The 24,914-nt window shown below is 39.5% G+C and overlaps 1 protein-coding gene across 1 annotated transcript in view; it reads left to right on the top strand.

The window, feature by feature from the left end:
• BMP5 (bone morphogenetic protein 5) overlaps positions 1–24,914 on the top strand; it is a 72,112-nt gene that overhangs the window by 11,368 nt on the left and 35,830 nt on the right. Inside the window, exons 2-3 of the mRNA XM_073335124.1 lie at positions 16,359–16,551; positions 24,514–24,662. Of these exons, the coding sequence (XP_073191225.1) occupies positions 16,359–16,551; positions 24,514–24,662 (342 nt within the window). The remainder of the gene's footprint in view (positions 1–16,358; positions 16,552–24,513; positions 24,663–24,914) is intronic.

The raw sequence follows: 24,914 nt of genomic DNA, 5'->3' as shown, positions 1-24,914 counted from the left end.
ATAATCAGCTGAACATGACCCCCAGAGTGACTTTCTGTCCAAAAGAGCTAATGCAATCCTAGGATGCATAAACAAGGGAATCTCAAATAGGAAGAGAGAGGTTATTTTACCTGTGTGTATGGCACTGGTGTGAACACTGCTGGAATACTGTGTCCAGTTCTGGTGCTCACAATTAAAGAAGTATTTTGATAAATTAGAGAAGGTTCAGAGAAAAGTCATGAGAATGATTAAAGGATTAGAAAACATGCCTTAAAGTGATAGACTGATCTCCTTGTGTCTATTTAACTTAAAAACAGAAGGTTATGGGGTGTCTTGATTACAGTGTATAAGAACCTCAGTGTGGAAAAGTATTTAATGGGCTCCTGCGTCGAGTAGTGAAAGGTATAACACAAACCAATGGCTGCATTTTGAAGCTAAACAAATTCAGACTGGAAGTAAGGTGTAATTTTTTAACAGTGAGAGTAATTTATTGTTGGAATAATTTACCAACCGTTGTGGTGGATTCTCCATGACTGACAATTTTTTTAAACCAAGATTGGACGTTTTTCTAAAAATGCTGGGGAAGTTCTATGGTCTGTGCTATAGGAGGTCAGATTCAATGATCACAGGGGTCCCTTCTTGCCTTAGCATCTATGAATAAAACCAAACCATAGGAAGGGAGGTAGTGGTGACTCTACACAGGGCTTTGCTTTAGATCAGGTGGAGAATGGCACGTGGTCACGCATGATGTAAGGTGCCAAAGGATTATTTGAACCCACTCTGCAAAAGAGGTATGAAATGGGAAAAATGGTAGAGATCCTGAGGATGGATGATGGAACAGCAGGCCCAGCATGCAGCACACCAACAGCAAATGGTTTTGCTGTGATTTATGATGGAAAATAGGAGGCTCAGGCAATTGCCCTGTAGTAAGACTGTTTTGGAACAGGTGCTCCAGAGGTTCTTTAACCCAGGGCATCTCCTAGGTTGCCAGCGAGTATTTGTCCTTCTCTGTCCTAGATTAAATAGATTGCCATTCTGAGGTCTAATCAGTCACTCTCAAGTTAGTGGTACTTGGTGTGTGGAACGTGGAAATCTGTATGGAGGCTGAACGGCTGGAGAGTCTACCACAGCCACGGTCGCAGCCCAGACCTAAAGGACAGTCAATGGGCTGTCCAAGGAAGAAAACCAGAGAGATTCACTTTCCAGACAAAGATACCCTGCCTCAGTTTCTCCATCTGTAAAATAAGGATGCTTGTATGGAGCTTACATGCTTTGTGAGCTCTAATTCCCTTGGACAAACCTTTCCTTCTCTCCATAAGCACAGAGGGCCAAAGATGTTTCAGAATTGGTCTAGGACTGTGGTTTCACCCAGTGGTGGAGAGGGAATTTGGGGGACCAACAAAGGTTTGAGCTCCCTGTTCGTCCAGTGGAGGTAGACATGGTGGATCTGCAACTACATAAATCCCGTGGCCTCTGTCCCCCACATACCCTATTTTTAATGTGGCTGTGCACTTTGTATAAGATTTAGCTCTTGAGAGCTTTGTAGCCCCTTGCGCTTGTACTGTGGATTCTTCCTGGGGATTTCAAAGTGTCCTTGTTCTAGTAGGAGATGTCAGTAGATTGCTGTGAATCATAATCTTCAGGATGTATTTATAAAGACAGACAGTCATGTAGATGAAACAAAGAATTATTAAGACTAAAGCAGTAAAAGCTGCCTAACTCACTCAGGTATTGTGAGACTAGCCTAGTTTATGACTGTAAGGTATAAAATTGTGCAAACTTACTATGTAATGTCTCTACATAATAAAGATAAAACACAGAAAGCACATAAGTCTCTCTAGTTTAATACACTGGGGTTGTTGTTTTTCCTTTTTTAAAAAGTCCTTAAATTATACTATTTTTCCCCTCATCAATACTGTGCAGCCTTAGCAGCACTGACCTTTCCAGGCTGCCTGTTTGGACCATGGTTTATCAGATGACCATTTGACCCCTTTGTTAATTGTGCTTAATTGCATCCTGTTGCAACATTTTGAAATAAGGATGAGAGTTCATGGATCTGCTCCCAGGAGTTGAGGACTAATAACAGCATTTGAGCCTGGTGCTGTGAGATGCTGAGTAACCTCCCATTTAGTTCAGTGGGAGTTGAGGGTTGCTTAGTAGCTTGCAAGATAAGTCCTTTAAACTCTTATATTTCACAAGTAGGTTCCCAGTTACTTGTAAGACCTGGAGCTTTCCCAAAGGCCTCAATGCTGCATTGAGGAGCATAGGTCCCTTGTATCAGCTCCATTAACTGGAGTTTGAAGAAGATAACCTGGGATCTGTGCCTCTGTTCCCATGAGAGAGCTTACTCTGTCTTTCCAGAATTTCTCCCTTTTACTTCTCTAATGCTGCCATTTCTCCTGAGCTGACTGTGAGTCTCATGAAGTTTGGTGGTCTTCTTGGAGTCCAAGACTTACGTGAGAATCTCAGCTTTCATGTTTTTTTTTCTTAATGAAGTTTCTAATCCTATGGTTGCAAAAAAAAAAAAAAAGTGGCCTTTAAATGTTCAAAAAGCAGAAGGCAAGTAAAAAGAACCCAAAATTTATTTTTTTAAAATGCATGATTTTTAAACCAGTCCCATGATTTGCGTGTGTGAGGGTGTCTGTCTAAGGAATTTTGAACACTAGGGTTGAAGATACTGCTTCAGTCCCCCAGAGGACGGAGATTTCCATGTGCCCTTTCACTGTGCAGCAAAGATGGGAGAGGCTCCCAACAAATAGCATTGCTATTGTTCTGTTGTTCAGATCTCACAAGGAAGTTCTCAGAGTGCTTCATATCTGAAAACAGATGAAGAAAAGAAGCAATAAAATTTAAAAACAAAATCCTCAGCTGGTGTAAAATAATTTACCTCTATTAACTTCATTTGAGCAATGCTGATTAACACCAACTGAGGATCTGGGCCCAAGTTTTTAAGAAGCACAATATGGAAGAGTATGTTATCAAATGATGATTAAAAACAGAGATAATTAACCTCTTAAGTGTTTTGTGAAGAATTAACTATGGTTGTGGAGGATTGTAGAAGAAGCCCAGTTACACAATGTTTGCCATGTAGTAGTTGGAATTTAGAAATTGTTTGACTCTGGATTGTAAGAACCTAGGTGGATCTGGCACCAACTCATGAACCTGTCTCTGAAAAGAAAAGTGTTCTTGAAATAAATACTAAGTTTTAGAGGTAGCACAGGCAAAACCTGCAGGTTAGATTTCTATGTTCACATTTACTTATGGAAGATGCTATCCTTCTTTCAAGGTGCTTAGTTATGATCCTGTTTGGTTTAAAAACCAACTCCAACAAGCTGAATATTGCAGTAGTCTAATCAAAAGGAGACAAAGACATGAACGAGCTTCATGGTCTCAGACAAAAATAAATATAATTGAAATAATAGAATATGATGTGATGACTTAAAGGAAAGGCTGCCTTTATTCTGGTGATCTTTGTGAGGGATGTTTATTGTAAGACAAGATAGTAATGTTTATCAGTATGATTCAAATTTAGGTGGCACATCAGAATATAGCCATTTCCTCTTTTTAATGCCTGCAGTGTGCACTTCAGATATTTCCTATCATAGCTCATTATGTGTGCTTGTGTTCCCTTATAACCACCTTGAAGTCTTCCAGCAATACACTTTCAATTCCCTTTTGCATTCTGGAATCGTGTTTAGTGAGGCTCCATAGCATACACTATCATGTGGATAGAGACCTAAAAAATCCATAGTGTAGCCCATGTTACAGAGTGAACAGATGACGGGGATTTTGTGTTGTGTTTTTGTATCACAATTATGGCACTGACTTAAATATATGAGAATAATATTACCCTTCCCCCTCCAACTTAAATTCTGAAACTGAAGACCAGATTTTTCAAATGGATATATACCAAAGAGCATACCCACTTTTTCCAGCTTAATACAGATGTGCAAATACCATAAAGTGCGCATACGGTGGGGAGTTGTGCACATATGCTAGACCAGACTTGATCTAGCATCAAAGCATCTGATGATTTGAATACTAGACTCTATAATACAATTTCCTAAAAGGGGATTTTGAGCCCTATATGTTTGTCCTGTGTTTACATCACCACTTGCTGCAGTATGTGAAAGAAGCCTGCTTTGTTAACATGGCATGAACATCCCTTTGGACTAGTGGGATATATTATGGCCAGCTCCAACCAAATTGTTCAATCTTGCCTTCAATGTATTGTCAAGAACATGAAAGCAAGGTAGCCCCAAAAGGTAGGGTACAATCATGGGCTGGGCAACAGATAGGGCTATTTTTCGATTAAATGTAATTTGGAACCATCATCAGAGATTACGCCAGTAGTCATTTTTAGTCCTAGGAGAAACAAGAGCATACTATAAACCGCAGTCAAGAAAAAGGTAGATCCTGCACTGTGTTGTAAATATCAAATTTTCCTCATTGTCCTGGCTCTACAAACATATAGTTTGAAATAAAAATACAGAGTAGCATGTTAGTGCTCAATTTATCAAACACAAGTATCTGTCTCTTAAGTTTAAGCTCCGCTAACAGCCAAGCAGCTGGAGTTGTAGCACATAAAATACATCTTAAGATTGGGTTAATTATTCCAGAGATGAATTATATTGATGAATGACTCTGCAATCAACATGGGTGTTCTGATTGTCTCACACTCCTAGTAATCCAAACAATAGACAGCTACATGCTAGGTTCGGGGTAGGCATCCATTGTGGTTCTACCCATGGCTAAACTGAGTTCTTCACAGGCAGACAAACTTGCATCAGCCATATGCTCCTACTACCACAGAGGCAGGGAAGAAAGTTGCGGGGGCTTTCAATATGCTCCTTGACTTGCAGCACCTGGAGCGCGTTGGTAATGGGGAGCAAGATAGATCCAGAGTCATGCAACCTTCCCCAAATCCAATGCCTCTCTTTTTTAACCTGGTGATAAATGTACATTGGGAAAGAATTGTTCAAAGTATTCATGCAGATTGGTGAGTTCTGAATTCACTTTAATCGTTCAGGAAAGAGTTCTGGGTTTCATTGTGGACAGTTCAGCAAAGGTGCCCAATGTGAAAAATGTTAGGGTGCAAAAGAAATGTTTTTGTTGTTCCCATCCTATCATTTGGCCAGGAATAAATCATGATCCAAACACACAGTGAAGCAAATACTGTAGTTCTGATTACGATTACAAGCATATCCGGTGTGAGGATCAGTAAGGGTAAATGTCCTTTTGCACGCTGCAGATTTTTGGTATGCTTTAACTAAACTACTTCCTTGTAGTTTTACAATAATCAATAAAGTGACATTGCTACATAAGTTGCAGAACTAGAACACGGAAGGCATAAAATATATAGGGTGGTTTAAATCCACTGGTGTAAATCGGTGTAGCTTCACTGATTTCAGTGGAGGTACACATTTATAATAAGTCAGGATATGGCCCAAAATATGTTAAATTATGTTGTTTATGCAAACTTCAGCATATTTACAATGTCTCACTAAGAAAATATTGAATGTGTCAAAGTAATTCTAAAGTGATCATCTACAATACACTTTTCTGTTTTCTCTAAATGTATGTTCTGGGCATTTTAAATTTTATTTATTTATTCATTCATTTATGATCGTTGTTCCAGCTGGCTTGATTTTGTTTCGTGTTTAGTCAAAGTTGAAATGCAGCATTCTAAAATGAAATAGCAGGAGGTTCATTGTTCAGCACAGTTAATAGTAATTGCAGCATAGAGTTCCCTATTCAGCCAATGAGTATTTGAAGGGTTAAACTTTAATTACTGGTTTTCTTAACCAGAAATTGTTTCCCTGCTTTATTTCTTATTTCATGTAAAATGTGATTCACTGATCATTCTAGATCGAATTGGTAGTGAGGGTAATGTTAAAACATCAGTAACCCACTAAAAGGAGGTAAACTTTAAAGAGCAATACTACACTGATTCATACCTTATTAGGGCAAGTTGATCATGAAGTAAAAAGGTAGAGCTCACATGGAAGCCTCTGCTGAACAGGACAGTGTTAAACATTGCATAGAGTTTGTCAGAAAATGCATAAGTGGTCAAATAACTTGCCGTGATTCGGTGGATTGGGGGGGGGGGGGGGAATATAGTGAGAGAAGTAACTAACAGGAGGCGAGACAATCAATGCGCTTTAGCTTCTATACTCCTGACAGTTGCCTTATGGTCCTACATTCCCCTTCAGCCTTCTCACAAGTTACACTCCATCTTCAAATTCTTTGCCTGTTAAATCAGTTATAACGTCCACCCATTTTCTGACCAACTTTCCCCCGATGTATAAATTGAGTTACTGTTCAAACTCTGTGGAACCAAAAAGCAAGCGACTTGAATGAGATTGCACTAGGTGTAGGTTACGGCAGAATTTGGTGCTGAAAGTTTCAAGAATGAGGAAAAAGGTGTGTGTGTGTGTGTGTATTCCTTCGATTCCTGCATGTACTGTAGACGTAGGTCAGGAATCTGGATTTGAAATATAACCTGACACGTTCAATAGCAATAAAAGTTTCAGAGCTCTCATTGTGTACAGCTAGTTCTCAAGCAGTTTTTTTCCCCCTGTGGTTCACTAATCTGCAGGCTGTGTTGGCCTGACATCCTGACCTTTAGGTTTGGAAAGAAACCTGGCTATAATTGTTACCTTTCATTGCAACCATTTGGTATGGGAGAAAACTAGAGCTAAATATTAGGAAAAATAATAGATTATTGACACACCATATCAATATGTACTTGATTTTTCTAAACCATAGCCATCAGAATAGTTGACTTAACTGAAAAAGCAGAGAAAATTAATATCCTTGCTCACGGTGTTCAGATGAATTATCTTAGATGCCTTCCTTAATAAAGGGCTGTATAGTAAAAACTAGTCTCCTAACAGGACATGAAATAAATGTGGAAAATTTGACTTCCTGCTTGAAATGGGAGCTCTAATGTAGTCTGATCTAGACCTACATGATACTTTATTCATTTCTGAAAGACTTATTTTCCTTAGTGAAATGGTAATGCCAGTCCAATATCTAATGGGCACACTATTTTGAGTGAGGTTATCGGTGTCTAGCATGCTTATGTAATAAATGTTGTCGTATCATTTAAAGTGATGGACTGAAATAAAGGGTCCTTATTTGTTTCTCACAAGAAAAACTGTTTGGTCCAGATTCTTCCCTCAGTTGTGTCATTTTGTGACACCTCAGCAGCAGTCCTGAAACTGTCTCAGCTGCCTATGGGAGGATTAATTACCCCAGCAAAGCTAGAACTGCTGTTCGTGGCACAGAACCACAGTGACAGATCCCGTGCTAGCCCAACCTCCACCAAGTGACATGGCTGGGGGAAAGAGAGCATAGCCTCAAACTGCTCTAATTTAAGCCAGGGGACTGGATTGGTACACAGCTGGCCTAGGATTAGTGAAGTGCAGAGATAGTTGTGCTGTGTGTTTCAGCCAAACATCAGGGCTACAGGATTCAGTGGAAGTTTTGTCTCCAAAGGTTCAAGACTTAAATACAATGGAAACAAGAAATAATGGAAATTACTTTCAGTTCGTTCTGATTTTTGTTGTGGTGATGATGATGATAATAATACTTAGCTTTTCACAGTGCTTTTCACTTCCCAAACCCTGTTCCAGTAGGAACTAGACTCCGTATTTTTTGCTATTCCTTATCCATACTGTTGCACTGGCAAGGTTCAAACTAGCTTAGGGAAGATGAAGCGTTTTTCCACTTACAATATCAATAACTGAAAACCTTCCAGAATTTAATAAATTTTGGGTCAGCTGTAGTGTAATACTTGTTTTGACTTGTAAAGGAAGTGCATGTGACTTGGAAGGCATAAATGGAATGAATACCATATGTTTACAAATTAGCTTTTCACCAAAACAGTTAATGTAGTGAGACTGGTTATTTCTTCAAAATGTATATTTACTTCAGGGATATTTTAGCCTATATAAAGTGAATGGAAGATGCTGCTGGTAGAACATACTGGTAGCTTACTTATGATAAGATCCAGTTGTGCCTTTTTACACTGATGCACGTTGGAGTCTGTGCAGGAGAGGGGTACTGGTAGACACTGTGATGTTGTCCCTTGGAGCTCTTGGAAGTATTGCAGAGAGAGGGAACTCTGGGGAAGACAAGTCTGGGAGAATATTCTGATGACTTTAACTGCTCAGGCTTTGCGTCTTAAAGGAATTAAAAGGAGGAGTAAATAGATTTTACTACAAACCCTTCTATACTTCACTTTCTTTCACACACACAATTTTCTTTTTCTCCTGGTTGCAGAATTGGTGTCTGCCATTTATTAAAGTTGATTATGTCACATGGATGTTTTGAGAGGAATGTCACAAAGACCCAGCTAACCAATAGCTAGGACTTTTGCAAATTCATATTTGGCTAACCCATAAAAACCCTTTTGTTCTCAAAAGTAAAAAAACCCTGTGGTGTTACAGCAGTTCTTGGCAAAGATTTAAGAGCAAAGTGCTTGGGAGAGATCCTTTAATACTAAGAATTCATGGCTTTTACAAGATACTGAACACTGCAGTAAATTATTTACAAAAATTCTATGAATGATAAGTAATTAAAACTAATCTATCCTTGTAAGAAGTGAACAAAGTGCAGTTTTGTTGCAGTACCCTTGATTGATTTAACCATAGTTGTTCCCTTCCTCTCTAAGGTTCTGATCCAGTCTACTGCAGTGAATGAAAGCCTTTCCATAAATTCCACCGCTGCTTTGGGTCAGGTTCTAATTCATATATTTCAATAATTCTGAGTAATTACTAAAGAGGTATTATCAAATTACTGGATTCAATAAACATTAGTCAGCTAATTTTTTTAATTGAAACTGGCATGATCTGCACAGCATTTTGTCAAACAGTTCATAGAATGTATCTTTTAGTTCAGTTGAGGACAACTGGGCAAATTCTGCTCAGCTGAGCTGGTAAACAAATAACCTCTTTGGCTTCAGTGTAATGGCTCTGGACTTACGTAAATTAGTGTCACTTGCAGCAGAATTTGACCCATCAGATTTCATGTTTTGTAATTTAATAAAAAAAGACCATTATATGTAAAATCTATTTATATTACACTTTCAAAACCACATCTGGAGACCTACAATTAGCTTAAATAAAACCAGGGCAGTAATAACAAATGCCGCATCATTTAAATATATAGTTCTTCAATAAAAGTACTCTTCAAAGACCAAAGTGCTGCAATGAAAATTTAACTTACTGCAGACTTACACTCCTTGCTCAAGTAAAATTCTCATTGATTTTGGTTGTGGTTTTATCTGAGTAGGGAGTGCAGAATTTGGCTCCTAGTGTTCTGTCACAGTAAGCTTTATAGTATTTAAACTGTAACTTTTACGCTGTTGTTTGTTTTCTGGTAAAAGTTGTTTTTATCACTTTAGTTGTTCAAGTATTTTTCACTGCAGTTCAATTTGAAGGTTCTGTTCAACCAAAAAAAATCCCTGGATCTTCTAGAAGACCGTGGGCCTTATCCAAAGGCCATTGAGGTCAATGAAAATACTTTGGATTGGGTCCTTCATTTTTAGGGCTTCCAGAGTACAGCAGAGAAACCTATATATATATTTTTAATTAAGCCTATTTCTAGCTTGTAAAATTTGGACTCCTTGCTTTCCACACTGTGCAAGCCTGTACAAAGACACACCGCTTTAAAATACAGTTTGTAGGTGTTAGCTTGGTCTCCTCATGCGCTTGAAGTGTAGAACATGAATGGGGGGGTCTGAATATGGCTCTTAATTTTTCTTCAATGCATTAAATTAAAATATTTGCATATGGGAAAACAATGGTTTTCTCTTTCACCCTGCTCTAGATTAGACCACTTCTGCTATCTGCATACCTTCACTAAGTTTCTCAGTTTGTTGTGATTTTGTTTGTTATATAAAGTGTAGCCATAGGAAGTAAGAATAGATTTCTAGTCATTTGAATTTTTGGAGAGAAGAGCAAGAATGCTGTAAATAGCTGTTTGATGTCTGTCTTTTCACAGTAGCACAATAGCTAATTCCTGGGGCCTCTGACCTTTTAGTGTCCTGTAACAAAGTATTTGCATTAATCTGTTGCTTATCTGTCACCTACCACATTTGATATTTCCAGCCTCTGCTTTCAATTATCAGTCATTAGAGGTAGGACTGGGTAACTTCAGGAGAAAACTCCTGGAATCTTTGGCCTGTTTTGTCAGATAACCACAAGTATTTACTGTAGATAAACTATCATTTCATTGTATTCAAGATGTAAACGAGTGTAGTTTGTAGTATATCAGCTTACCGTAACCTCTCTCACCTTGAGGTAGTTAAAACTGACTAGTTTATTTTAGTGCTTGTGCAAAGAATTCAAACAGTGAAATTTAGTGAGATTAGGATAAGTGACCTGTTACAGTCACATGATCTATAAGCCCCACCAGTTTTGCCAGTGCAAGTATATTTAACAGTGAAACAGTGACAATAAGCTAAGTAGTAAAATATCACAGCTTTAATATGTGTAAGTATAATGTGTAGAAAAAAACTTTGTGATCATGCAGGACTTCAATTTCAGTGACATGTGTTGGAGGTCTCATGGTACAAAACCCTCCTCAGAATTTCTAAGCAATATCAATGAGAATTTCTTAACTCAAAAAGTGTTGCAGCCAACATGGAGGAATTCTCTGTTCGACCTTGTCTTTAAAAAAAGGAAGTAATCAGAGAACAAAAAATTAATGATCGTTTCGGTAGAAGTGATCATGACTTGATCACATTTATAACACGCAACCAGAGTAAAGTCCAGACTAGTAACATATACACGTGGTGCTTTAATTGGGCCAATTTCACAAAGCTAAAAACAATTTTGAGGCAGATCAACTGGGAGGAAGAATTTAATCAGAACATTGTGAATTATAATTGGGAATCATTTTAAGACCACCTTATTAAATGCCAAAGACCACAATCCCCCATTCGGGAAAGGCTGTACTGCTTAAGAAACAGATCTGGTCTACAGGGGAACTGAAGGCAGCTATTAAAAGTAATGTAATATATAAAATAAATGGAAGAAAGGGGAAGTTGATAGTAATGAATATAAATCAGAAGTTATCAATTTTCTACAATTCCTAACGGAAGCAAAGGGACATAAGAAATCTATGCTCGGCACAGTTAAGGACTATAAAATGCAGGTTTTTTTAAAAAGAGGATTGGGAACAAAAAGAATCCTGAAAATGGGTATTGATACATTATTAGATGGAAATGGTAGAATTATCAATAATAATGCAGAAAAGGCAGAAGTGTTCAGTAAATATTGATGTTCCATATTTGCGGAAAAAACAGATGATATTGTCTGATCAGATGGTGATAACAGTCTTTCCATTCCTCTAGTATCTTTGAAGGATGTTAAACAGAAGCTACGAAAGTTAGACATTGTTAAATCAGCAGGTCCAGACAACTTGCACACAAGAATTTTTAAAGAGATAACTGAGGAACTAAGTGGACTGTTAATGTGGATTTTCAATAAGTCTTGGAGCACTGTGAAAATTCCAGAAGAGTAGAACAGACCTTATAACCTGGGTAGTTATAGGCCTGTCAGTGTGACACAGAATCCGGGCAAGATAATGAAGTAGCTGTTATGGAACTTAATTAATAAAAAAGCAAGGAGGGTAATGTAATGAATGCAAATCAACATGGGTTTCTGGAAAATAGATTCTGTCATACTAACTTGATATAAAAGTAACATGGCACATATTAAATGGATTAAAATCTGGCTAATGGATAAATCTCAAAATGTAAAAATGTAATATGTAAATTGGAAATTGTCATTAAGCAGGTTTGTTTCCAGTGAGGTCCTGTAGGGATTGTTTATTGACTCCATTCTATTCAACATTTTCGTCAGTGACCTAGAAGAAAACATAATATCATCGCTGTTTGTTAGTTTGCAAATTGGGTGGGGGTGGTAAATAATGAAGAGGTCAGGTCACTGATTCAGAGCAATCTGGATCACTTGGTAAACTGGGTGCAAGCAAATTATATTTGTTTTAATATGACTAAATATAAATGTATACTCTAGGAACAAAGAATGTAGACAATGCAAATTCTCTGCATCTATTTCAGTGGAGCTGCCTCAGTTTACTCCAGCAGAAAAATTAACCCAATATTTTCTCTTGAGATCAATGGTGATCCATTTTATAAAGCAACTCTTAGATGTGGCTTTTTTTTTTTTTTTTTTTTTTGTAATTTAGTTTAGTATGAATGCATTGTGACACTGAATGTTTCATTGGCCATATTGATGGCTGGCAAGAAAATGCTCTTTGCCATTTACTCAGTCATTTCTTGTTAATATTCCCCTGAGTTGGTGGTGAACCAGTGCCCCAATGTAGTGTTAAACATGTATGTTGGAGGTTCTGTTTTTAAGATGAGATTTGAAACCTAGGTCCTAGGCAATTGTAACAACTTAAGATCTCTCTTTTATAATACCGTTTGCTCTGATGTTCTAGTCAGATTCCAGTTTGAGTAATTATATTCCATTTATTTAAGTTCCCCTTGCAATTTCAAATGGTTAAGATGTATTTCCTCACTTCCTGTTGTTAGCTGTTGCATAGTATTGCTGTACTGTATTCCATTAAACTGCTGTTGTGATCCATCCCTGTGATGGCTGCCTTTCAGCTAGTGAATTGGTGCGTGTATGTATATGATAGAGAATTGGAGTAGTAAATATTTAAGGTTGCTTAAGTGTTTCCTTTATAAGAACCTGTTTTTCAGAGTCTCATAACTTTCAGAAACTTCTGCCTCCTAAAATCTTTTTGTCATGGGACCAGATCCTGGATGACACCATGGCTCCCTTTGTGCTACTTCAGCATGCAAAAGGACCTGAAAGCTTCCCTGAATGGAAAGAAGAGGATTTCCGTGGCAGAAGGGAATCCCTTACCAGTACAGAGTTAATGTAGGGGTGTGGGGTTTGTCTTTATACAGATTCTATTATATTATCTTCTCTACTAAGAAGTTTTATTTCAATGGATTGTATGGACTCTCTTAGAAAGAATGTTACTCCCCCACTTCTATGACCTACTCTGCCCTTCTTTATAGTTCATAGATAGCTATTATTATATCACATTGTTTGGGTTTTTTTTTTAAATTCCATTATGTGTCAGTAATGCCTATTTCAAAATCTTATTTGATTGCTAGGCATTCTAGTTCACCTATGTTTGCTTTTAATTTTCTCATGTTGGTATACTGAAATCTACAGTGTGAAATCCCAACCCCACTGAAGTTAATGGAAGTTTATCCGTTGACTTCAATAGAGCCAGGATTTCACCTATGGCTTTTATTTTTATTCAATTCTTTATTTGGACAATCAGTTATTTTTCTGGCATTTACCTCTGTTTTTTCAATTTGTCTGAATGTAATTTCAGTCCTGTTCAATTGAAGATCAGGACTAAAAGAATGCCCTAGAACAACAGGGGGGGGGTGTTCTCCATATTGCAACAGTGCCTTTTCTTTGAAATAATATAAATAGATAAGTAAAATGTGTGTTAGCCCTATTTGATATATTTCATTTTGTTTAACTCAACAGGAAATGATAAGTATTTTTTCAGCAGTTGTGTGTGCTTCTAGGAGAATACTATCAATGCTGTAATACGGTGTGTTGTAAATACTGATCCTATTTGTGTCTGAGTTATACCATGGGGGATACTTACTGTTTCCATACAAATGTTATTAATTTGAATTTATTGCAAAGTAGATAGACATGAAAACCAGACCAGTAATTCTGGGATTTGAAATCCGCATTTGGGGCCTAATTCTGCAACCCTTACTCACAGTGAGTAGCACTTACCCACATGAGAACTCCCTCTGAACTCCTTCAATAAGTAATAATCAAAGGGTTGCAGAATTGGGCCCTGGATTAATTCTACTTTTAAAATATTTTAAAAATGAAAACTCTTGGCACATTCTGCTCCCCAAGTAGTCTTTAAATGTTCAATTATGACATTCATAATTTATAGCAAGATCTTCACTGTATTTTAAAAAAAAAAAAAAGCATCCCTGAACAATTCATTGTGATTGCATGTGCTAACTCATGTTGTACTCTGTATCAGTAATGAAAGACTTTAGTGTGTATTTTTTTAGACTTTTTGTTGAGGCACAGTTACAATAAAATGTTAACATACTACATCATACATTACTTACTACTTATTTAGGATCAGGTTAATATTCCAAGAACCTGGCTAAAGATTCTAGCTTGTTGGTTGGGGTGTCTGCCTCCTCTGAGTGTGCTAAAAAAGTTGACAAAATTTCTAAATTCTGATGCTCTTTTTAACACTTCTCTTGTGTATGTACTTGGTGTGAATGCTTTTACATATTTTTCTATACTGTAATTCCATTGAAAGAGTCCATTTTTCCATGAATGTGCAATACAAAGTCTAGCTGCGAACAATAAAACAGAAATTGATTTGTCGTCCTGTGTAAAATATAGATCCTTTATTGGAGCATTAAGTAAGCCGATCAGGGGATCTCATTGCTTTAAAAACTGGTCTGATATCAATATATATCTTGCTGTTTAGGAGCTAGTGATGTTGGTATTAAATAGACTGTATCCTGTTTCTCTTCAGTGGCAGCCCATTTATCTTTGGCTGCAGAGCGGGTAGTTTACATGCTTCTGCCTCTTGACTTTGTCTTACATGGAACAAAATCTCAGATCCTTAAAGTCAAAATGTGTATTTGGGCTAACTAACTCCTTGAGTTTGTTTAGAGAGGAGTTTTATGGTTCTTTGTCAGTCAAGAGAAATTTCATCTTCACTGAAGTAAAGATAATACTTTCTTATAGATAATATAGTCTGTGCAGTATGTTAGACTGACAAAGCAAAACTTGTCAACAGATCTGCACATTTAAAGAAGTCTATATTAATGAAATCCATTTCCAGTTATGCTTTAAAAGACTAAATAATAGGTGCATACTTAAGGACTGGCATTGAGAGTTGACAGAGGTGCTTTAAATACAGTTCTGAAAGTAATTTCAGCGTTTTTGGAAGGACAACTTTTACGTCCGTGTCATTAACTATGCACTTCAAAACCTAGCCCTATTTTCCTTTCCTTTCCCTTTTTAACGTAGAGTGCTTCAGGGCCAAAATTGTTACTCTCTTGGATCAGTGGAATGAAAATAGTAGATCTGAAAGTAGGAGAAGGGGTTGTGTGGGAAAAGAGTGTAGTGGGGCTTAGTGAGACTCAGTTTGTCGGCTCATCCCAGCCGAACTCAAGCTCTGAACCCTTTGGACTTCTCCCATCACTAGTAGACACGCGCTAACTCTTGGTGAGACAGATGAATGGATCTGAATTCTTGACTCTGGACTTGCCAAATCTAGTAAGGTACAAAACTCTAATGCAGTTGGGGATCTACCACTGATTACCCCATAGGCATAGGTGATCTTGTTTTTCATACATGTAAAATCACATTGAGTAATTATGTGGGCTTCTTTGATGCATCAAAACAAATATTCTGCAAAGACGTCCTCTCATACTACTGGGCCAGAACCTCAGCTAGTGTAAATTTAGCATAGTTCTGGTGATATTAATGGAGTTGTGCTGATTTACCTCAGCTGAAGATCTGGCCCTCTGTTCTTAAAATACTGTGGGATCCTGATTAACTAGTTATGAGGATAGATTTTAGCTCCTGGTGGACCTTTGCTGCAATAAAAGAAGCATTGGAAACTGTACATAAACAAAAACATGGCAGAGAATTAATATATATGTGTGGAGAAGACTTATACTAGGAGTGTTGCTTCAATGTGCAGTTTGGGTGCTGGAACCACATAGCTCTGACTTGTGGTTCTCTTGCTCATACCACTGAAAGAGGACACTTTTATGCCATAAGATGACAGCATGTGTTAATTTATATGATGTAGTTTCTTCTTAAATATGTAGCAATTACGGTGCACTTAACGCTGTTCCAGAATTTATTGCCTCAGACAGAAGTAGTCAGCTTTCCCTGTTTTCTTTCCCGATTATTACCTACAGTCATGTACGCCAAGATCATTTGTGTGTCTCAAATAATTTTTGCTGTACATGTAACTAAACCCAAGTATCAAATCCTTCTGCAACTTTCATTTTATCCATATTTTTAGTTGCTTTACACCATGACTACTTTCAGTTTTCTTGATATTCTTTCCACTCTGACTTCTGGAATTTGTATAAAACCACAGAGGGTTTTTCCTCTTGAACTGAAGACCATTTGGCTTGTGGAGTTTCCTTTAACTGGAAATATGTCTGGATTTGTGGCTGTATTATTTGCACAGTTTTATATACTCCAGTTTGTTGGGATTTTTTTTAAACATAGTGAATGCACAGTTAATGATTGGATTGGTATATTCATTTCACTCCTTTAATTTAATTTAATTTTTTTTCATAGTTGAAAGAGACAAGGACTTTTCTCATCAAAGAAGGCACTACAAAGAGTTTCGATTTGACTTGACTCAAATCCCACATGGAGAAGCAGTGACAGCAGCTGAATTCCGGATTTACAAGGACCGAAGCTACAGTCGGTTTGAGAATGAAACAATTAAGATTAGCATATATCAGATCACCAAGGAATACCCAAACAGGTACTATTTATTTAAAAAGAAAAAGAAAAAAAAGTCCTTATATTAGCATTCTCTCAAATGGAGAAGTGATAACTGGATATCTTTCACAAATTCATCTGCATCTAAACGTCTGCAAGATATTGTCACCATCAGTTAATTTAAGAGGCTGTTAATTCCTGGGAAACAACAGAAATTCAGCTACAAAAAAATCTTGTACAAAATGTCTCCATTGTTGGCAGAGTTTTTCCAGCCTGACTACCTAATCCGTGCACAATACATGCTCTCCATGTTTCTGTGTGCAGATGGGTTAAGTTAACTGTTCTGGATGAGCAAATGTCAGAATTGCATGCCCAATTTAAGTGGCCAATGTTAAAAAAGTTAACCTTCATTGAAATATGGATTCCACAAGCCAAGTTTCATTTAACTACTGTATACTGTACAGTTCAGCTTTATTTATTTTTGTCAAAGCAAGAGCTGTATTGATTTTTTTAAAATGTAATTTATTGTTTAAATACTGCCAAGGACTGCTATGTGTGTCTGTGAGTGAGTTAGGCAGTGTAGTTATGGCCGTGTCAGTCCCAGGATATTAGAGAGACAAGGTGGGTGTGGTAATATCTTTTACTGGGCCAGCTTCTGTTGGTGAGAGAGAGATACACATTTTGCTCCATGGGATTACCATATGTTAAAGTTTAATGCAAATAAAGCATTACAAGTGGACAAAGCAATAATCTTTGAGTGCAAGTTTACAGAAAGCTCTATAGGACAGATTGTCAAGTGTGTCCAGCACCTAAGTAAATAATTAGATTTTCAAAGGAGCTCAGCACCCCGAAGTGCTCATTTTAACCTAGCAGCAAGCCCAGTCCTGGGTTCTCCCTTTCCTACTGCTAACCCTGAAAATAGTCCTTCAAAATGATGTAGAGAATCTCCTGCTTAAATATGTGGATCCAAATAGTCAAAAGATCTCAGAACTTGGCTTCCATGGAAATTCTTCCTTTTGAGAATCTGGCCACTTCTTTAGGTGCCTACATGGGAACAGCTGGATACTAAGCTGTTTTGAAAATCTGGTCCTTCATTATTTTAGCAGGAGACTTCATACATCACTCGAAAGGGATATTTTCAGGGTTAGTAGCAGGGAAAGGGAAATGAAAACCCAAAATTGGGTATCATTTTACAAAACAAAGGAATATTGTTAAAATGAGAATCTTGCTCAGAATATTACTCACCACAGAAAATGGTCACCTGTAACCAGAATGTTGCCTCTTATAGATCTGCAGACCAGGAGCTGATTTCCTGGGCATGCATGTTGCAAAAAATTCAAAAGAACTGTGACAACAGGTTCTAAAAAGGTACTGTGAGGAAGAGGAGAACGTGAGGGAACATCGATATCTTTAAATAGATATAAATTAAGGTGTGAATGAAACAGGGTTTTCAAATTCAAATTTGAATTCAAATTCAAACAGGGTCTTCAAATTCTATAAATTCAAAAGACTGATAAAGAAGTCCAAGTCCAAAGGGCAGCTCCACTGCCATTTGCTTGTGCTGAGGTCTGAAACCTGCACAGCTTGTTGGATTCCCAGCTGCCAAATAGCAGTGGTTGCCAAGAATGTGTTTATCATTTGTGCTTGGCAAGAAAGTTCTTTGTTTTGGTTTTCAGACCTGGTTACAGTTATTCATGGGTCTGTCACCTCCAGGTTGTACTCTACAAGGGGGCTACATGAGAACCGTTCAGAAGCTGCAGTTGGCGGCTGCATTCTGCAACTGCTTAGTAAGCAATAGTTACTTGGGGCTATCCATTAGCTCCTGAGTGAAACCAAACATTGGTTTGGACATTAAAAACCCTAAATGGTTTAGGTCCTGGTCACCTCAGAGGCCTTCCTCCCAGTATGATACCACAGTAACTGCTATCAGCAGACTTCTTCAATAAGAAAGTCTCTTGGTTTAAGCAGGGAAAGTGCTGGGGCATCTGGGGTGCTTGAGAAGTGGTCCTAGATTCTGGAAGACACTTCTTTCCACCATTTGGACCACCAGAGCCCAGTTTTGTTGACTTTCAGGTCACCAGCAAAGACTGTGTACTCCTAGACTTTTCCTGTCTCTGTGGCTGCTTGGCCACACATGTATGGGAACGACACTTCGGGTTTGCATGTGGCAGCCTGTGATGAGATGTACAGGCCCCACACGGATGAGGAAGGGGCCAGAGAAGCCCTTATGGAAGGGGTAGTCTCACCCCTCTGGCTCTGTCAATCATCCATGATAGGGAGGAAGCTGCAGCCAGCAGGGAGGGGAGGAGGAGGATTGCCCTAAGCAGTAGACTGCAGGAGTGACTTCTGAAGTTGTGGAGGGAACTCCTAGGCAGGAAGCCTTCACCCCAGCCCTGAGGAGAGTACAACGAACTCCCAGGGTAAGGGAGACAGGCTGAGCTGATCTCAGAGACCCGGCCAGAGCGATTTCACCAAACTCATTGCATGGGTCTGGATCATTGGCAGTAGGGTGACCAGACAGCAAATGTGAAAAATCAGGACAGGGGATTTGGGTGGGGCAGGGGGTGGAGGGTAATAGGAGCCTATATAAGAGAGAGAGACCCAAAAATCGGGACTGTCCCTATAAAATCGGGACATCTGGTCACCCTAATTGGCAGCATTATCGATGTGCCACTCCCCTTTGCAGGGAACACAAGAAGGGAGTACAGTAACTTCTCACTTAAAGTCATCCCACTTAACATTGTTTTGTTGTTACATTGCTGATCAATTAGGGAACATGCTCATTTAAAGTTGTGCAATGCTCTCTTATAATGTCGTTTGGCAGATGCCTGCTTTGTCCACTGCTCGCAGAAAGAGCAGCCTGTTGCAGCTAACTGGTGGGGGCTTAGAACCAGGGTGGACCAGCAGCCCCCCTATCAGCTCCCCATTCCCCTAAGTTTCCTCTGCGGCAGCTGCTCAACAGGCTATCAATTGCCAGCAGTTCAGTTGTCCCTCCCCCCACTGTCATGTGCTGCTCCTGCCCTCTGCCTTGGAGCTGCTCTCCAGAGCCTCCTGCTTGCTGTGTGTGGGGGAGGGGAAAAAGTGGGGGGCTAATGCCAGGGTGTCCCCCTCCCCCCTGTTCCTACACCCTGCTTACCCCATCTTGCATAGAGCAGGGGGGACAAAAGACAGGGCTCAGGACGGAGGGAGCTTCCTGGCAGCAGCTGCCCTCTCAGCTTGCTGATTAATTTAACAAGGTAGTCTACTTAAGAGTGGGGTCAGCTTACTTAACGGGGAAATGCGCATCTTTCTCTCGCTCATGGTGTGTCTCTCTGGCTCTGTCTGCCAGGCTGTCTCCCCTCCCTCCATTTGTGCTGCCTTGAGGAGTGTGAGGCTACATTAACAATAATGCATTAACCCTGGAGGGGGTCAGCCAATTGCTAGTTCATCATTTAGCAGTAAGGCATTCCCTGGGAAATATCCCACCCTCTGACTCCACCACCTCAACCAAGCTTCACAATCATTGTCATGGTGTAGCAGTATTAAATTGTTTGTTTAAATCTGTGTGTGTGTGTGTGTGTGTGTGTGGTCTTTTGTCTGGTGAAAAAAATTTCCCTGGAACCTAACCCCCCCATTTACATTAATTCTTATGGGGAAATTGGAGTCACTTAACATCGTGTCCCTTAAAGTCGCATTTTTCAGGAACATAACTACAACATTAACTGAGGAGTTACCACTGAGGAGTTACCACTGAGGAGTTACCATTCAGTATCACTGAATGTGTGGGGGGTTGTGGCTTTATTTTGATCCCCCAGACAGAGAGACTAAAGGAGGCCAATAAAGGGCAGAGCCCCGAGGCAAATAGTGGGTAAATGGGGCCTTAGTACTGACCACCTAGTATAGCTCACTGGCTGTGGTCAGGTTCCTCCACCCACCTGAGGGAGGAACCCCTATGGACTCTGTTACACAGCCTCTCAACTTATCCCAAGAACACATAAAGCATGGGCAATAGTGCAAGATTTTCTACATAGCTTTGCCAATGTGCTCCAACCCTGAGCTGGACTGACCATTCCCAGTGACGAAAGTAATGCAATCCACCGGCCAAATACTTGGTTCTGGTCTGGTGGCACAGAGTCATGAGCTTAACTAGTCATGTGCTTTGCGGAATTGTCAGGTGCCATAAAGACGCCGTAGCAGAGCCCTTGATTCAGGGAGTGAGGGTAGGAGAAAAGGAATACTAGCGGGATATCTCTAGCTAGCTGCTGTAGTAGTCCTGAGGTGGCCTGGGACAGATCTGCCCCAGGATTCAGGGGCTCACAAAGATGATTTTGTGAACCTTTATCCTGCCCAGCTCTTGCAATCAGAGAGCAGCTCAGCTGGCCGTTGGGGATCAGGAGCTGCACATCCATTCTGTCCAGAGCTGCCTCTGCTGAGACTCTCAGCTGGGGTGGATTTTCTATCATGGACAGCTGACCACGAGGGACTGGACTGAGGTCACCAAACACATTATGCTTAGACACACAATAGCCTTTCTCGTGGTAAAATCTTTGTCACTACCAGAGTACGTTATGATGGAGGCATTTTTCCCCCCTGAATTTTGTAACCAGATGTTCACTGTTTTGTTCAATCTTTTCTTTCAGGCTACTTCATCCCCTTTCATGTTTTCATTACATGTGATAGGCTACTTTTTGCATAGAAAATATGAAATTTTGCATTTTGAATCTGAATGTTGAAGCTGCCTATCATTCAGAATGGACCCATGCTTGCTTTCATTGGATAAAAGGAGAAAATCCACAAAATGTGGTGCACTTTTGGGTGAATTGGGCTCAAATTAAGGGTCACATCCTGGCCCCAGTTAAATTAATGGTAAAACTCCCACTGATTTCATGGTGGGCAGTATTTCACCCTGAGTTTGAAACAAAATGTGAAAAAAGTCAAATTTTTGTTGCAAATATTTTGAAGTTCTGTATTAAGTTACTATTTACCTGGGCTAGATTCTTTGCAGTGATCTAGAAGTGAAAGTCTCTATATTGTATTACCATTCCCTTGAGCTATCATTTCTTGTTTTCTGTAGTTCCCTAAAATGAATAACTTTTCCATACGTGAAGCCAAGGAGAAAGAATAATCCCTTTGTTACAGCCAGTTACACTACCTGATTCTGCTGCGTGAAGAAGGAAGAACCAAAAGATCGAAGTACCAATGCCAAAGGGTAGCCAAGTTCATGTCAGCTGCAGCAGTGCAAGTAGACTAAGTTATATTGGCCAGCTCTGAGATCATTAGTTGGGCGAAACTCCCTTTAGGGATTTTGTCTCTAAGAAGGAGTTGAGGACTAGACCCATTATTAGGGGCTTGTTTCACTATTGTATAAGAATGTTCCGCTCCAATTGGCTTTTTCGTGGATATATCTGAGGGCATATTTGGAATCTTTCTGGTACAAGTCAAAAACATCGCAGTTAGTAGCTTTGTGAATCAATAAGGGAGAATAACTAAGAGAGGGAGTGCAAATCCAAAGGTTCCTAACTCCTTAGGCATGTCCACACCACATCCCTATTTGACCTGTGTTAGGTCAACTTCCAGCCACTGCAGTAATTACTGATGTCCACACTACCCACCTTCTGTCGGTGGTGCGCATCCTTACCAGGAGTGCTTCCATCAACTGAAGAGGGGCAGTGGGGGGTGTGTGTGCGGGAGGGGGGGCTGAAAGCCAGGGCTTGAGCTCTGGGCAGCTCCCCACTGTAAGCCCAGCTGCCCTCTCCTTTCTCCCGCCCTCCCTCAGTTTTCGCCTCCCCACTCCAGCCTGGGCTTTGCAACTCCCCGCTCCCAACCCAGAGAGTGAGTGAGTGTGTGTGTGTGTGGTGGGGAGACAGCTGCTTGAGTTTCTAGGCTCCCTGAATGAAGAACAGGGAGCCTACAGGCAACAGCCAGCTGGGAGTGGGGAGTCAGGGGCAGCTGAGCTCTAGCTGCCTGGCTTTCTTGTCAATTTCATGGTGCCAGCATAGAGCCCTGAAATTGACAAGACAGCCAACAGCCAAAGTAAGTAAGGCAGCGTCCACACAGACACTGATGCCCTAACTAACATAAGCATATGCCTCTTGTGGAGGTGAAGTTATTATGTTGATGTAGGAGGGCACTTACATTCACAGGGCAAGGCTGTAGTGTGTACACTGACATAATTGTGTAGTGTATACCAGGTCCCTTGTAAAGGGCTCTCCTGCAAAAATGACAGATCTGGAATAAAGGCTAATTTGAGTCTTAAAGAAAATCATGTTTAACAGACATTATCACATGGACTCCTTGGTGGGGAGTGAGTATGAAACTACCAGTTCTGTTATCATTGTAAAGTTGTTTCAGATGTGTTTTAAATATTTACTACAAAATCCTGAGTTTTGTAAACATTTTTTCCTGTTTGTTTTTAATAATTTAAGTAATTTGTTCTTGAAGAGAATAGTAAACATTAAAACAGTCAATTTTTAAAAATCTCATATTTTTGCTCCAAAATAGTATTACAGAATTGTCATCTTTGTGTACATTTGTTACTAAGTGATATAAAAATATTTATAAATAACCATCTTAGAAGGCCATCTCATTTACAGCTAGATGTTTAATATTTAAAGTTCTGATAAAACTGCTTATTAGAGGAAAATTAGGCATTTAAGACCCCCGAGAATACCTTTTATGAGCTTGTGGTATGCTGTTAATGCGTTCAGTGCTTGAGTAGCGGGTCAGGGTCTTGTGAACTGTAGGATTTTTTCATGTTGGTTATACCCAGAGGAAGCAGTATGTTTTCTTCTTGTGTGGTCATTAACACATTTCTGCTATAATCAAATAGATAGGAGCACAGCAGGAGAATGTCCTCACTAGCATTATAACTTAACAGAGAAATTGGGGAGCACTGGCTCAATGTGATTGATCTTGTTTTAATAAAGAGCCAGTCTCCTCTCCAGAGATCACCTTTTATTAGCCCTGATCCTGCAAACACTTACTCACTTGTGTGTACTGTAGTCCCTTGGGGGTCAGTTGGCCTGATGCTTAGAGATGCTGAACCCTTGCAGCTCCCATTGACTATTATGAGAGCTGAGGTGCACAATATCTCTCAAAATCTTGTGTGTAAAATTACTCATCTGTATACATTTGCAGAATCAGAGCCTATGTCTGCATTTAAAACTGACAGTTTAGACATGCCAGTTTCCACCCGTCATGTCACTGTGATGTCCATCTGCACAGCTGCTGGCTGAAATATCATTTACCCAAGGCCATCATAATTTTTAACCTGTTCGTTTCATATTTTATAAGCTTGTTGTCCCTTTGTATTTCTTTAACATATGATCTTGGTGTGTGCAGTTATCAGTATAGTTTTTAGAGGATGGATTAAGTTTGACTTGAATCATTTACCATTAATTCAGACAGAAATAATTTTGAATCAGATACTTTACTTACTAAAAGATTTCTGAGGTTATAAAAGCTTGCCCACCATGGCAAATAGGGGTAAGAATGTTTACCTTGAACTTGCATGCTGCTTTAAGAAAAGTAAACTGATACCGATATTATTATTATTTTATTTATTTGTAGTACAGTTGTGCCCAGGAAGCCCCAATCATGGATCAGGGCTTATTGTGCTAGGTACTGTACAAACAGAAAGAGATGATCCACACCAAGCACTTAGGGTATGTCTGCACTAAAATCCAGACTGATTCCTAGCTTGAGGCGACACACCTTTCATATGCGCTAGCAAGCTAAAAATAGTAATGTAGCCGTGGTAGCTATATGACTGCCTGGTGTAGAGAACTGGCTGTGGTCAGGTTCACTCCCTGAGAAAGGAACCACCAAGAACTCTGATATAGGCAGTCTCTTTCCAGGGGAAACAGCTAAGATATGTAAATACCCTGTGTCACAGCAAAGGAAGACCAAAAAGCTGTGCCTCATTGCTCACATGGGCCCTGTCAGATCACTCTCAGGAGTGCAGATCAACACAAGAAACAATGACTTTGCTATTGCCCTAACTTTCTGCTGTTTGTTTTTAAAATAGGGATGCAGAACTGTTCCTGCTGGACACAAGGAAGACTCAAGCTTTTAATGTGGGCTGGCTTGTATTTGATATCACTGTGACCAGCAACCATTGGGTGATTAATCCACAGAACAATTTAGGCTTGCAACTCTGTGTTGAAACTGGGGATGGTGAGTTACAGTTTATACCTCATTTTATATGCTTGGGGTGTGGCCTGCAAACCCACTGTGTGCAGGATCAATTTGAACTGCAATGGATAAAAGTTGTACTTGCTGCTGGTTGACAGGATGAGACTGCTAACTTACCCTGTCACCTCCACAACATGTTCTCAATGTAATAGAATATGGTGATTTTACAAACTGGAGTGAGTCTGATTACACCTAATGAACACTTAGGTAAGATTTATTGTATGGAACTGCCAC

The sequence above is a fragment of the Lepidochelys kempii genome, chromosome 3 (genome assembly GCF_965140265.1).
Source record: "Lepidochelys kempii isolate rLepKem1 chromosome 3, rLepKem1.hap2, whole genome shotgun sequence".
NCBI classification, from domain to species: Eukaryota; Metazoa; Chordata; order Testudines; family Cheloniidae; genus Lepidochelys; species Lepidochelys kempii.
Note: the sequence above shows the minus strand (reverse complement) of the source record. Positions and strands in the feature narration are given on the sequence as shown.